Source organism: Cotesia typhae, unplaced genomic scaffold (genome assembly GCF_013202065.1).
Source record: "Cotesia typhae breed Kobodo isofemale line unplaced genomic scaffold, CoteBio_Ctyphae scaffold_13, whole genome shotgun sequence".
In the NCBI taxonomy this organism is placed as follows: domain Eukaryota; kingdom Metazoa; phylum Arthropoda; class Insecta; order Hymenoptera; family Braconidae; genus Cotesia; species Cotesia typhae.
The window spans coordinates 3197677-3213024 of NW_027423774.1; the positions used below are offsets into that span (position 1 = coordinate 3197677).

The 15348-nt window shown below is 30.3% G+C and overlaps 1 protein-coding gene across 3 annotated transcripts in view; it reads left to right on the plus strand.

Annotated features, from left to right (window-relative positions):
* Soxn (SRY-box transcription factor soxNeuro) overlaps window positions 1-10084 on the plus strand; it is a 216668-nt gene extending 206584 nt beyond the window's left edge. The window contains exons 3-4 of one of the 3 annotated variants that reach the window (XR_012480517.1): window positions 144-271; window positions 9653-10084. Coding sequence is in view for 1 of the 3 variants with exons in the window: in XM_074254661.1 (XP_074110762.1) it covers window positions 9653-9713 (61 nt within the window). In the remaining 2 variants the exon portion in view is untranslated. Of the gene's footprint in view, window positions 1-143; window positions 272-9652 lie in introns of those variants that run through there. The other 2 variants (XR_012480518.1, XM_074254661.1) reach the window with 2 other exon arrangements.
* Window positions 10085-15348: the final 5264 nt, after the last annotated feature.

Genomic DNA, 15348 nt, shown 5'->3' on the forward strand with positions numbered 1-15348 from the left:
AATCCTTCACGTACAAAAAGGAGTAAAGTAAGAAAGTATGCAACATGTGAGAGTAAAGTGTGCTGATATTTGAGTAAAGTATAGGTAGAGTATAATAATAAGTATAAATGTATTTATTAACATACACGACGTGTGTGTTACAGGGACTGGAATGCGTCAAGCAACGGTCGCGTCCAAGAGTCTTGGCCCACGTGAGCAATTCACGCGCAGCCCAAACCCCTAAGGCAACCAGACCGGCGGATCGCAACCCCCGACTGTCGCGTGCATCACGGTGAGTCTAGCTGGTGTCTACTCCCACACATCTTTACACCGATATTGATACGATCATTAGAGAAACAAACAGTACACTCACACATTATTTTATTTTCATTATAATCACAACTTTACATTCTCAACATGCGAGCAATTAGAAGTGTTATTAATTAAAATAAAAAAGTTTATAATATCTTATTTATTCAACCGCGGAGTTCAGGTTAAATGTTGTTATTCATTTTTCAATCTTTGAGTTGTTGAAATTAGAAACAGTTATCTCATTTAGTGTTTTGTAGCACTTGTGACCTGAACTGTAAAAAATTTATTCCCCGATGGTGTGAAGATTAGGAGGAAAAATTTTCAACATTTAACACTTTGGACGAAGATTAATTTTCTTAGGAATAAATAAGAAATTTAACGGCTCATTAGATTTAATTATGATAGATAGAAAAAAAATTGTAGCTTAACTATCGATAAATTTTTAATGAAATTTAAGAAAAAATCGTGAATTTTTGAAAGGAAATTTAATTTTATGCAAAAATTGTTGTACTGTTCAATTTAATGAAGTTTTTCTAAGAAGAATTTTATTTATATTACAAAAAAATTCACTCTAGATTTTGAAGATTTTTTTTTCCAAGTTCTTAAGACCTTACATCACAAAAAATAATAACAAAACAAATAAAAATAAATTATGAATATCTTCGAAAAAAACTAATGATTTTTTTTTATTTAAAATTAAAAAATTACTAAGCAAACAATTCATTGAAAACAACTCCAGATTTATTCACTATCTATAAAATAAAAAATTTTTTTCCTTCCCCAAACAAACAACGTTTAAATATATTTTTTAGAAATTTTTGATTAGAAGAAAAAAAATTTTTTTTTAATTTTGGGGTACCCTTAAAATTTATTTCTTCTCCCCTAATTCTTAGAGTACTTTCTCGAGATGTTACACAACAGCAGAACCTCGCGGGTCATGTGAACTGTATCCGAGGCCCAATGTTAGTCCTGCCCAATAACCGAGCAGTAAATCAACCAGCTCATGGGATTTCAAAATGAATAAAACAGTTAATATAACATTAATATGAACGGCGACACTTGAGCGTTAAAATAAGAGTTGAGTCGAGTTGAGAGTTAAGTATGCGTGAGTTCTGAGTTTGAGGATTAATATACCTAACCCGGGGCTTGAGGTTATAAAAAATAAATAAAGTATTAAAAGTAAAATGTTAAATATAAAATATCATATAGATATGTGTGATGGTTGATGGTTAATGGTTGATGGTATAAACCTGATCCGTTAGCTTATACGTCTTCTGAAGCTTGTCAAGAGTGTCGAGTCACTGCGAGTAACGAGCTTTGAGATATCTCCCAGCCTATACCACCTTCACTAATTCTTTGTAACTTGTAACAGACCCGCGTGCGTGAACCCAATCGTTGAGGACCGCAACTGCGCAGAACAAGAACAAGAACGAGAACAGAAACAAGAACGCCCAAGAGAATTGGAGTTCCATCGGGTCTGATCACTTTTTACCTTATAATTGTCTCTTTCCACTGATGTACTGTCGTTGTTCTGATTTACTTTTATGATATCTGTAGCTCGGGTTTATATTTATTGAAGAGATATTTATTTTTGTAATGGAACTCAATGAAAATTTGATGGGTGATAAGAAACTTGATTAAAAATTGATTTTTTGAGAGTATCAATTTTAAAAAATTCATGAAGTTGTTAATTAAAAATGCCGTTATTTGAAAAAAAAAATTAATTTAATGGTTAATCGACATTTTAACCATTAAAAAAAAATTATTAAATGAAAAATTTTTTACTTAAAAAAATTTAATGGCCAATAAGAAATTTTCTATCATTAAAAGAATGAAAAAAATCGTGAGTGGAAATTTCAAAAATTAATCGAAGTGTAAATGAAAAATCAGTAAATGTTACTTAAACATCGATTTGAAATTAAACATAATCTTAAATGTAGAATAAATGTTAAATGTATATCGAAGATACAAACAGATCAAAAGATAAATGCTGTTTATCGCTTCGTCATTTTCGTTTGGTAAAATTCCACTTGATCTAATTTTTTTGGGCAGGCTTTATAAACTCTTCGATTTGCGAAATCGTCTCGACGGGCGGAAGAGATCTTTCAGGAGCGTACCGACTAAGAGTGAGACGGAACATAAATATATACATTTATATATCTATATGGATTAACCGGGTGAATAAATGTAATAAGGACAAGAGCGAGGGATATTTTGGCGTAAAGGATGACTCTGCGAAAATCTACTGACGACTCACTGCCGTCGTTAAATTTCTGGCGTCAATTAAAAAGTGACGCGGACCGAGGAAAATCGGTAATTAAGGGAGTGCCGGCTGTGATGATGCTACGTGGACTAAAATCCCGTCTGTGTCCTTTTTGCTACTGTAATCTGCTTTATACTGCTGTTTTATATTATTTAAAATTTATAGTTTCAGTTTCCTTAAGAAAAATAATATTTACTATTCTACACAATGATTAAAAATTAAATTCATTCAGAATAAAAAATTCTTGAAGCGGGAATATAATTTTAAAAATTATATTTAATAAATCCATTATTATTTATTTTATATTAATTTTTTCCGTGTAGATCCAAGAAAAAAAAATCTTTACTCAAGAAAATCAATTTAAAGAGTTTATTTTGAACCAAGCAAAAAAATTATCAAATTAAAATATTTTTTTTTGGTTTAAGTAAATAGTGCTTAATTCGAAAAAAATCAATTTCTTTAAAATAATATTTTTGGTTCAAGGTTCTTCTTATCAAATCAAGTTAATTATAATTTCATTTATAATAAAACTATCTCATCTCTCGGTGATATAATAATCAATATATCGAAATAAAAATCCATATCCAGTGCTAATGTCAAGACTTAGCTTTTATTCATTGAATCATAATTACCGTCTAAAAAGCCGATGACGCTATCAGTCGGTTCTCAATTCAAGCTTAGATTAAGAACAATACTAAAATAAAATAATTGCGCTTGCGACGTACTTGGCTCGTCGATGTCTCTGGCAGTGAGACATAAATGCAGATAAAAGGGGATTCTGAATGATTGTTAAACAATAAACTGCTGGTTATCGGAACAAGAATTGTGTAACTTTAAGAAAAGTTACTTTATTTAATTTAACTTAATTAATACAACTCATTCCTTGAGTTTGGAAGTGACAGCGAAACAATAATATATTTATTTACTTATAGAACTGTTTATTTCAATGGATTTAATTTATTTTTTCGCAAGCTCCTCTGCAAAACTGGCACGAGTACGAAGCTCAGCTTTTCTGCGCAGTTATCTATAGACAGAGCACAGACCCTCATGACGGTCGTGGGTCGTGGGAGTGCGAATACCAGCAACCAGCAAATGCGTGAGAAGAAACAGCGAGTAGACCTGCTCTTCGCCCGATTGACGGTTCTAAACTATCGACCAACCAGAGATACGAGACAGCCCTTTTGTTTCTGATACGTCTCTTCCATTCTCTATAAAACACACGTACACATAGATTGTACTCGCACTGACACCTACCTCTTGAATTTTATCGAAGATTGTCATAAAAAATTACGAGACTAAATTTTAAAAAGTCGATGATTTTTTATAAAGAGCACTTCTTGATTCAAGAAAATATTTCCTTCGAAATTCGATTCGTGATTCAGGAAATTTGGATCTCTTGATTTAAAAAATTCACCCTTGAATTGATGAATTAAAAATTGAGAATGACCGAAAAATTCTTCAGAATAATTAAACTCTAATGTATGAATGAAAAGAGAGAGAAAATAAACATAAATATTATAACTATGGAAAACAATAATATTTCTCACCCATTTGTAGAAAAATTTGTTCCCGCCGTTGTTTCCAATCTGCAGGGTTTCGCTGATGCTCATAGGACTTCTGAAAAACGAATATAGAAGTTGAATGAAAACCAACTCAGGAATAAGGACATGAGTATTAGTAAAAACAAAATAAATATTATATATAATAGCAGATAAAGCAATTTTTTCCTTTGGGATGGAGGTTTTATTACTACTTCAATACTAAAACCCAATCATATGTATAATATATATAATGTAATGTTGAGTTTTCTTCACAATTTTCACAAATTGAGTCAAGTATTTTATTGTTTCACTATTTTTATTCCCATAAACATCAAAGCGGACTTTTTAATTGGTTCTTATACGGTTTAACTTTTACAAGTCGAATGAATTTTATTTGGAGCATTGAATTGCTTTATTAAGAAGTTTATGATATTGATATCATGAATAATGATAAATGTTTCCAATATGAGTGAAAATGATGGATATTACAGGAAGCTAAAACCCACAAAGATGTGGAAGCACTGCAAAAGTAATTCCCTAATTTAATTGGCATAAGAAGCTTTCTCGCTGTAGATGATGATCATGGAACATCAAAGACGGCCAGTAAAGCCCCGGTAACATATGCCGTTGCATTTATATTTTCAATTTATTTTCACGTTTAAGACATTTGAGAGGAGTCTAAATACACTAAGTATAATTGATGAATGCCCGGGAAAAATGAGTCATACATCATCAATGATCATACATTAATTGTCAGGCATGTCTGAAGACATATGATCGAATAAAATTAAATTTTGAAATTTAGAGCTAAAAATCGACTGTAATGTTTCTTTTCTTAAAGGACTCTTTTAAAAAGGTAATGAAATTTTAACAAAAATTTCTCTATCTGCAAATAATAATGTAAAGAAAAAGGTTTATAAAAATTAAAAATAAAATTCCTCTATCTGTAGATCAGAACATCAAAAGGAAAAACCCATTAAATGAAAAAAAAAAAAAACTCATTTATCTGCAGATGAAGATACTAAAAAAATCAATCATGAAACTGAAAATCTTTACACTGAAAAAAATGTAACTTTAATCAAGAGAAAGATTTTTGAACCAAAAAATCATTTGGAAGAGTTCAATTGTCTTGAATCGAAACGAAAATTCTTGAATCTGATTTTAAAAATTTTTATCCTGAAACAAGTTAATTTTTTTTATTTGCATATGAATACATAAATATTCTTAATGAAAAATTGAATCATATAAACATAAATTTGATCAATAAAACTCAAATTGACTACAGCAATTGCAGCTCCTTAAAAATAATTCTACCGTTCGAGTTGAAGAAGAGGATGTTTGTAAGTACGAGTGCATGCCGCTTAAAAAAGTTGAGAGAAAAGCTTGGAAACAAAAAGATGAAAGTTTAAAAAAGGAGAAAGAGAGCAGAGTGAGTCTAAAGTATAAAGTACACAGAAAGAGAGAATTACCGAATAGAGAAGGTTATTCTTGAGAGAGGTATCACGAGGGGATAACGCCGCGTTTTCATTACTCTAAGAGCCGATTGCATTTTTTATGTCTCCGTGTATCCAGGGGACGAATGGAGGACGAGGTAGGAGCACACCAGAGTGGATAGAAGTGAGAAAGAAAGAAAGACAGAAACGAAAAGATAAAAAAGGATAGGGGTTGGTTTCAATCTTGGATGAGGTCGTGGCCATCTAATCACACGGCGTTCCTCGCAATCAGATCCCGCCCGGACAATCCGGGGGCTGAGCTCAATCCAACCTTCTTTATCCTTTATTCCACGTCGAATAGTGGGACTACGATGACATCCTCGCCTCTACTCCTCGCTTTTTTTCTTTATTCCCTTTTTTAGCTCCACAGTACTTATATTCCCTGCAATCAAAGTGCTCAAGAATATATCCGATCCGCTTCAATCCTACACTCGATCACCATCACCAAAAATGGCTTTCGATCAGACGAATTAAGCGAGACGCAAAAAAAGTATAATTCCGTGGAATCATTTTCTATGCCATCGAAAAAAATTTATGATATAAATCAATCTGATCAAGTTGGCCATAAAATGAAATTTTTTACATATTTTCTAAAAAATTTGGAAGTCAAATATCATTTTTTGTAATTAAAAATTAAGAAATTTAATTTAATTTAATATTGAATATTTCATAAAAAATAATAAATACAAATTTTATTCATTTTAGGATAAAATCCGCAGATTTACTTTTGTGGAAAAAATTATCTTTGCATTAAAATTTAAACTATCAAACTCAACTCTCTTATAAAAAGACGATTCAGTGATCAATCTCAGACGACTTTCTTTAAAAGACTCAAAAAACTGATTTTTATATGAAAATATAATACTTTGAAATTAACACTCTTGTAGCGAAAATATTCAGCGATCATTCGCCATCTGTCGGAAATTTTCAACATTAAATTTTGTCAAATAATTATAAATATTTATGTCAGGTCATATATGGACATATGAAGCCATATCAGAAAAATTTTTCACGAAACATTAATTTTTATTTAGTCCATATAAAATATATTAATTTTTCCGTCGCCGTTTCACCCAATTCCTTTTTTTTGTCTACAATAATAATAAGATAATAAATAAATATTAATTTGTATAAAAAATACAAAAAAAAGGTAACATATGGTGCTACTGATCATTGAGAGTTGTCAAAATGACCAAGGGCAGGTACAGCCGTATAATGGGCATTATAAATTCTTAACACAGATCGGCACGCAATCCTCGGCTCGTTAGGATGATACATGGCGGTGCAAGATGTCCTGCAGGGGTATATATATATATAAACAGAAGCCTACTGCAGTAACAGCATATATCGCAGTATAAACTTGCGATAGCCTAAAATCTCTCCGGTTATAATACCTACCGGACTGCATATATAATATCGATGCACACATACTAAGTCGTCTTGGGTCGGTAATCACAGATCAAAGATAAGAATAACGTTATTAATTTTGAACATCAGTTTAATAAGATATCTGAGTGAAGAAAAAAAAACTATTCGGAATCTCCATATGGAGACAAAAAATATGTAAATGTACGTATTAATTTTTGAAGTTATTTGCATTATTTTATTAATTTTAAGGACTTTGATTCCAGAGTAAGATGTCAGGATAATTTATGCGAACCTGACATGTCTGTAATTTTTTACTTGGTTAATAAAATACAACAACTTAAGCTTATTTTTAAGTAAATTTTACGTGAAAATTTTTCGTAATTATTCAGTTTCACGGTCGACTCATAAAAATAGTATTTAGTATTTTTTTTTACAACCACATTATTTTTCTTGAAATTCATAAAAAGTAAAATACTTTTTAAAAAATTTACATGATTGAAAAAAAATTTATGTAATTGTTTGTTGTTTATTAAAAGCCATAAAACTAATTGAAAAATTTATTTTTGCAAATTTTCATGATGACCGTCATAAATCCGCGATTAAATAATTTACACAAAAAAAATTTCGACATTGCCTAGAAAAACTTAAATATTGGATTCATAAATTTTTTTCTTTACGAAATTTCCTACAAAGTCATCGAGTTTATTATCTTATCAATAAAAATAGTAAAAAAACAAGAATTTCCTGATTAATAATGAAGATTTAAACTGCAGAATGTGCATCGAATGTTAGGAGATCATGAGCAGACGAGAAAGCTTCTCATGAGAGCGAGCCTGGGCGGTTCCAGCAAAGGAGTTGCGATAAAGGATAAAGCAATAAGAGAGATAGGATGCAGGAGAGTAGTCGAGCCAGGAGTAGTGTAGTAGACCAATCCAGTCTGTAGATGGTGATTACGAAAGCGAGTCCTGGCTATGCTACATGGATCCACTAGATGTATATGTATATATTATGTCGGTCTATATGTATGTACAAAACAGGCTACCACTGTTTCATCTTCTTCATCTACGTGTGTCTCGATTCTACGGATCCAAATGTACTTCAAGTACCATTCCCTTTTAGTTACTGTACATATTGCACATAATGGTGCGGTATATAGTACATAGTGTATAGTATATAGTCCAGTATGTACAACGTACAATATATTTATATAGATGTATATATAATATATAAGATATAAGATTCACGGCATCGCGGCCTCAAATGTCCCCGCTCTGGCTCAACGAGTGGAGGACCAAGAGCCACTTTGAAGATACCATCTCGAAACAAATTGCAAGTTCTGCTATCATTTCCAGCGAACTTTTTTGTTTAAGCTTGTTCGATAAACTTTTTCTTATCTTTGCAGTTTTTTTACTGCTGTCACTTATTTGCAATTTTTTTAAATGATAAAATTTTAATATGATGATAATGAAAAGTTTGGAAAATTTTTAAATGCACGAATAATAATAATTGTTTAATTGTATAAAAAAATTATATTATAAAGCATTGTCTAATTCTTCGTTTTATAAGTTGTGCAGAAATTTTGCAAATTAAAAAAAAAATAAATAGATATTGCACTCCTTAAAAAAAAAGAGACTAAAATAATTTATATTATCTATGATGTGTTTGATATATGATAATATAATAATTATCTATAATGGTAAAAATTACCATTTTCTCGTCTGGTTTTTTTTTTTTTTTTTTTTTTTTTTTTTTTTTTTAAATAAAAATAATAAAATGTATGTATAGCGTCGTTAAAAATAAAATACTGGAGTGGAATAAAATTAAGAGTGGACAGGTAAAGATCGAGTCTAGAGTCTGGAGTCTGGATTGCAAAACTATCAGGAGATACCTGGTACACCAGCCCACGAGTGATAAAGTAGTAGGTGTAAGGTGTAAGGTGTAAGCTGAAAAAGTAGTTAGGTGCATCGCTGTAGGTAGCTCAGAGAAAAGGTAACGGGGTAGACATTTAACATATGAGCAGCTACCAGTGTTATTAATGCGGCAAAACCAGCCACGGTGGAGTCGGTTTCTCCTCTACCTTGTGTACGGTACACCGGCCACCCGCAGGCTCGATACTCCTCCAGCTAGAAAGAGTCCGTGTGATACTCCACCGCTTCCCGATCCCGGTCCTCCGAGGACTCACTGGTCCCAGTAACACGACACGAAAGGAAATGCATCCGAATAATTGTATAATATGATATCTGTTACTTTTAACGAGTTATATCTTCCTTACACTTATGAAAGGTAGATCGGGTTTTAAAAAACTAATTTCTCTACGAATTTATTTGTTTTTTTTTGTCTATAGTTTTTTTTTACTCAAAATTTTTAATTTTTTCAAAATGATTTTATTCAAGATTTTTTTCTCGAGAAAAAATTTTTTTTCAATACACAATTAATCTAATGAAAGTTCTGAATAATTTCAATGCCACCTTCTCTCTAAAAATTTAATAATTATACAATTTGCGACGGATGTGACCCAAAAAAAATTTTTTTTAATTGTGAGACTACTTTTTACGCCCTATAGGCGGTTTTTTCATCACTTATATCACTTCTTATAGACAATAAATTTACTTTTGGAAATATGAACAGAATAAATACTAAAAACACGAAATTTTAAACTCAACAAATGTTTAATGTTTGCATTTTTTATGTTCTAGGTACGAGTACACCGAGAAATGTGTTCGGCAATACCCAGAGTCACGATCATCGTCACCCTGAACCAATAACTCGTGGCACCAAGATGATCTTTGAAAACTGCCTACAAATTACTGCACCACGTCAACCCTCATTTCCATTTGATTTAAATTTATTATTATTAATAATTACGTGGTTAATTGTAATTGTTCTAATGTATCATATTACTAGACCACGTTTAACTGTAAAAATAAATCCTTCACTCACCGAAGACTCGAAAAGCGACATGAAACGTCGTTCAATGACTAAAACTAATTACATAATAACTATCACTGTATCATATTAATATTTAAGCATTCGTTGATATTTCCAATCGTTAAATTTCGTAGAATTTTGAATTACTATTATTACATATAAATATAAATGTAATTATAAATATTATAAATAAAGTAATTATAAATTATAAATAAATATATACTATAAGAGTAAGTATATTTATGTCATGTGATATGTGAGTGTGGTGTGTGAGTTTAATAAATGGTCAAGACGCGCTGTATAACTTCCGGAATTTTTCCTTCTCTTAATTAATTAAAGGGGAAAATCTCTTTAGAAATTTATAAAGAAAATCCAAGTTACATTTTTTGAAAAATTAATGCTATACAAAATTTAATAAAAATATTCTGTAGAAATAAAAAATTTCAATAAATTAATTCTTACAATTTTAAAAAAAATTTAATAAATGCGTTTTTAAAAAAATTAAATTAAATTAAAACTTCACAATTTTTATTATTTTATTATCTTTAAAAACACTTATCAAAAATGATTAATTTTGCGTCATCTAAAGAGATTTCCCTCCTAAATAAAATAAAAAAATTTTTTAATTAAAATAATTTATTATTGCAATAAAAAATTGAAGAATTTAAAAAGATATAACCTGTTATAATTTATGTGTTTATTTGAAAATTCTTAAAATTACGGAATGTCTGGTACATAATCTATTCACACTCTACTCCTATTTAAATATTTTTCTGTACAATAAATTATTCAAATGGCGGATGCACCTGACAGGTAAATTGGAAATTATAAAATTTTGAGAAATCCAAAGCGGACGGAAACGAAAAAATGAGTAAGATAAAAATAAGAAAATAAGAATCAAGTAGAATGAGTGTTTGATATCGGCTCGTTAATTATTCGAGAAGGAAGATGTACGCTTCTGGAATACGCGTCGCGTGCTTTTACGTGAGTAGCGGTGGGTTATGATTGCTATCGTCTGCACGAGCATCAAGAGGAACCACGACGACGCAGCGTGGGGCGGTCATTCAGGAACACCCACGTGTACCCAACGGGATATCATTACACTCGGATATGTATACGTATGTATGAGAAAAATATGAACTACCATCGGTGGAAATAATAATAATAATTATTATTATTTGTTAGGAGAAAAATAATAGACCCGGAAAAAATATAATCGTAAATTATGTTTCAATATTTAAATTGTAAAATTTTTTAACTAAATTTTTTTTTTTTTTTTTTTTTTTTTTTTTAATTAATTGTAATTGTAATTTTAATTAATTGTAATTATAAGTATACGTAAATTGGGACGGTCATACAGATTGTACATTAAACTGTAAATACATTATACATTACTATGTTTAAAATAAAATGAATAAGTAAAATGAATAAAAAATAATAGCAATTTGTTGTAATAAATAAATGGAAGTAATGGAGCACGTCTTTAGCAACTCTGTAATGTGAGCACTTGTTCAATTGTACGCGAGAATGCAATAATTGTCGAAGAATAAACGATAAATGTAGTTAATACTATAATAACTTATTTTCCTTTTATTTATTTCCTTAATAAAAATTATCGTGTTTATTTAAGTGTAATAAATTAGTTTTATGTATCTGTCTAGCGGAACATTTATTAAGACTTTTTATTTCTTTATTTATGCTTGAGAAGTCTACTTTTATATTTATACTATGGAAATAAATTTTTCTAAGTTTAAATAATTCGAAAATTTATTCAAAAAATTAAAAATTTGTTGCGAAGTAATTTTTAAGATTTTTAAAAAAAAATTATGCAATGGAAGCTGTGAATTTTTTATATAAAATTTTTAATTAAATTCATACTAAATTATTGATAAAAAATTTTTATTTAATTTTCTAAATAAATTTTTTAATTTATTCATTTTAATTGATAAATTAAAAAATCAAACTAAACTACTATAAAAATCTTGAATTAATAATTACAAGATAAAATTCGAAAAAAAAAATACTAATAACATAATTACTGTAATAATTAATCCCGACACTTTTAGATCGTGACCATCTGTCAAATAATTTTTTACTGTTAATAAATATAATGATTAAAGATTTAATTATTCGATGCCAGGATCGAGCACAGCGTCGCGGCATTAATACGCTTGATCCTTATTTTTATATTAATTTTTTTCTTTAATATTTATCTCGATGCTCTTCATCGCCGATCCGTCCTATCCCCATTCCATCTCGGACATATGTATAAATAACAGTGTCTCATATATTATATTACACATACATCCATACATTTGTATTCGATCGGATATCTAACACTGTCCACGCACAAGTTGCACACGTCATTACATGATGACTCGACTATTTAACGCACACTCATCCTATCCCGATAGACACCTGGGAATTCAGTGTCTGAATAACAATAATTCTCATCCAGGTATGCGATTAAAATTCACCTCAATTCGATTAACAAATTTCACTCCACGATAATATTTATCGGAATCGGAACGGCTGTTAAATATTAAATATTAAATTAAATATGAAAAAGGTAAAAAAATAATAAAGTATTTAAAGTTCGGTAATGAGCGCGAGTCCTCAAGAAAATAAAAAGAGGGAGTGTAGAGCGCGATGCGATGGCGTGCGAGTTTTTAAAGTATATATGTGTATATATATATATATATATATATATATATATATATATATATATATATATATATATATATATATATATATATATATATATATAGAACACTGGTATAAATGTAGTGAGGGCGAGTCGAGCGAAAAGACTCTTACTCTACTCGCGTTTGAGTTGGAGAACACCGCTTTGAGCTACTAATTAATTACTGTGATTAATCAAAAAAGTTGGTAATTAGAAAGTTAGTTGAGAGAAATTAAAATGGCCCAAAAGTAACGGCTCGACGACGCGACAAAGTCACTTTTACACAAAAGCCGGCATAAATCTACTATAGCTTTTCCTTTTTCCTTACAAGATTTATATAAATGTATTTAGTAATTAAAATACTTTGGGGAATGAAAAATTAATTATTTATGTGATGGTAGACTTGCGATAATTATTTTGGAAGTTTAGATTTTTTTTTTATTGGAAAATTTTGAAATGCTAAAATTTTTAAAAAGAATTTAGTTTTTTATAAAAAAATTTTAGATTGAATTTTGATTAAAATAAAATTAAGTCGAATTTGAGTTTATTGAAATAAGAAAAAAAATTATTTTTCCATAATTTCAACAGCGGAATTTATATTAAATTTCCAGGCAAAAAATAAAGTATTAATTAAAAATTTTTTTGACAAGCATCCAGATTTCTCAATACAGAGCAACATCCACTGTAAAATCATTAATTAACCCAAAAAAATAATGGGCCTAAAGTATTTTAAAATGCGATTTAAATTATTAAAACCATGCAATGATTATTTTTTACAATAATATTCGAGAGACCAAAGTAGGTAAGAGTGATCGTTGTCGACACTTTGAGGATGCCAGCAAAAATTATTTTTTTTTGTCGCCTCTAAAACACGCAATCACGCGTGGAAGTACTTCTCTATATGTACACATATATATGTATAAAAATACGAAATACAGCAAGAGACTGAGTGTCTTTATTTTTTAACGTTTTATCCTTTTTCGAACGGATGCGAAAATTTGACTTGTTATGGAGCCGCGATTTAGTCACGCAAGACACGCAACAACCAGGCCACTAAATTATTTTTTAGCTATATATAATTCCTTAACTAAAAAGCACACGTGTGAAATTACAATCACACTAAAAAATATACAATATTACGGACGATGACAACTTTACTTTTGAGAGCGACTGCCAAAAATTTTAAACTTGTAAATAAATTAACAAATAAATAAATAAATAAAATTTGTAGGTACAACGGACAATAAAGTTAATCCATGAAATCATTTTTTGCCCTCTATAATCTCTGGTTTTCTCCCCTTGCGATCAAGGGTGTCCTGATATCTGTTCCCTTATATAGTCTGCCACTAGTCACCCTTCTGACCGCAGATTGAAATTCTTCGTCGCTCAACCGCATTCATTTCTCCGACTCCGACATATCAATGTGCCTAAAAAATATTTTATTATACACATACTAAATTCATTATTTTACCGATTTTTTTGGTGTCGTTCTTGTCCCTAGATTAAATTAATATTTTGCGTTTCATCCATCTATTTCATCATCGTCTCTTGTATCTTCAATATGATAAATCATACTTTTTTAATTCCATTTCTAAACTGAAAAAGTTTTTCAGAGAAATAAATTAAATTGATATAAAAACTATTTTGACCCAAGAAAAAAAAATTATTTTAAAGACAACTGGTTATTTGATTCAAGAATTTCTTGCCTTGAATTCCGACTTCTTGGCGCGAAAGATCTATATCTGTGGGAGATAACTATTGCCACCTGATTAAAAATTTTTATCTTCAATCGATACAGAAAATTCGACAATAGTCCTGAAACAAAACAATTTATCAGCTAATGTCTTTCTAATTTTAATATAAAAAAACTAATCTCACAATAATAAAACCATACTTACGTACAAAAAGCAGACAATTTATTATTAAAAAAAAAAAAAAAAAACCAAGGGTGACATAAAATTATAAACTTTGAAGCACACTACATCACAAAGATTTTATCGGGTATATGTTATATGCAAGTAATAACGTATCAAGTGGGTTAAAAGAAAGAGAGAGAGCCTATATAAAACTGTACTATGCAATAATACACAAGCGAGCATTATTTCAAGTACTCATGCACGTACTCACCCCAGTACTTTGCGGCGGGGATTTTATCCGCGCTCGGCACGGGGAGGGGGTCTTTCGAAGATCTTTTAATTTGAGACGAAATTCCTCTTGAGGGGAGCCACACGAGAGCGCTCAAAATCGCAGGGAGACTACAGTGTGTATATATTATTATTATATATAGTAATAGTACGGAGGATATAATACGCGAAACAAGTACTACATACTACAAGGGTGCAGTGGTTTTACCTCCGGTGCTCCTCCCGCAAATATTATAAAACACCCTTCTAGTTCTATCGGAGACTGAGAGCCGGCATACGACACGTTCGCTCACCGCAAAATCTATTACCAAAAACATATGATAGAAAATTTTATTTATTGCTCCCATGCAGACAACCCGGGATTAATGATGCGTGGATAATTGATTATTTGATATTAGGTATTAGGTATTATTAATTCGAGTGACTAGATAGAATTTATTTTTAAAATTATTCGTCACGAGTTACGATGACTTATCTTATATTTGATCTGATCATGTTAATATTAATGTTGTATTATTATATATATCTACGTGATAAATATACACACGGACAAGTGGGTGTGTGCAAGCAATCACACGAGCTAGAAGGGAGAAGGGTCCGACACAATGCGTGTCTCCTGAGAGACGCTTATCTGAAA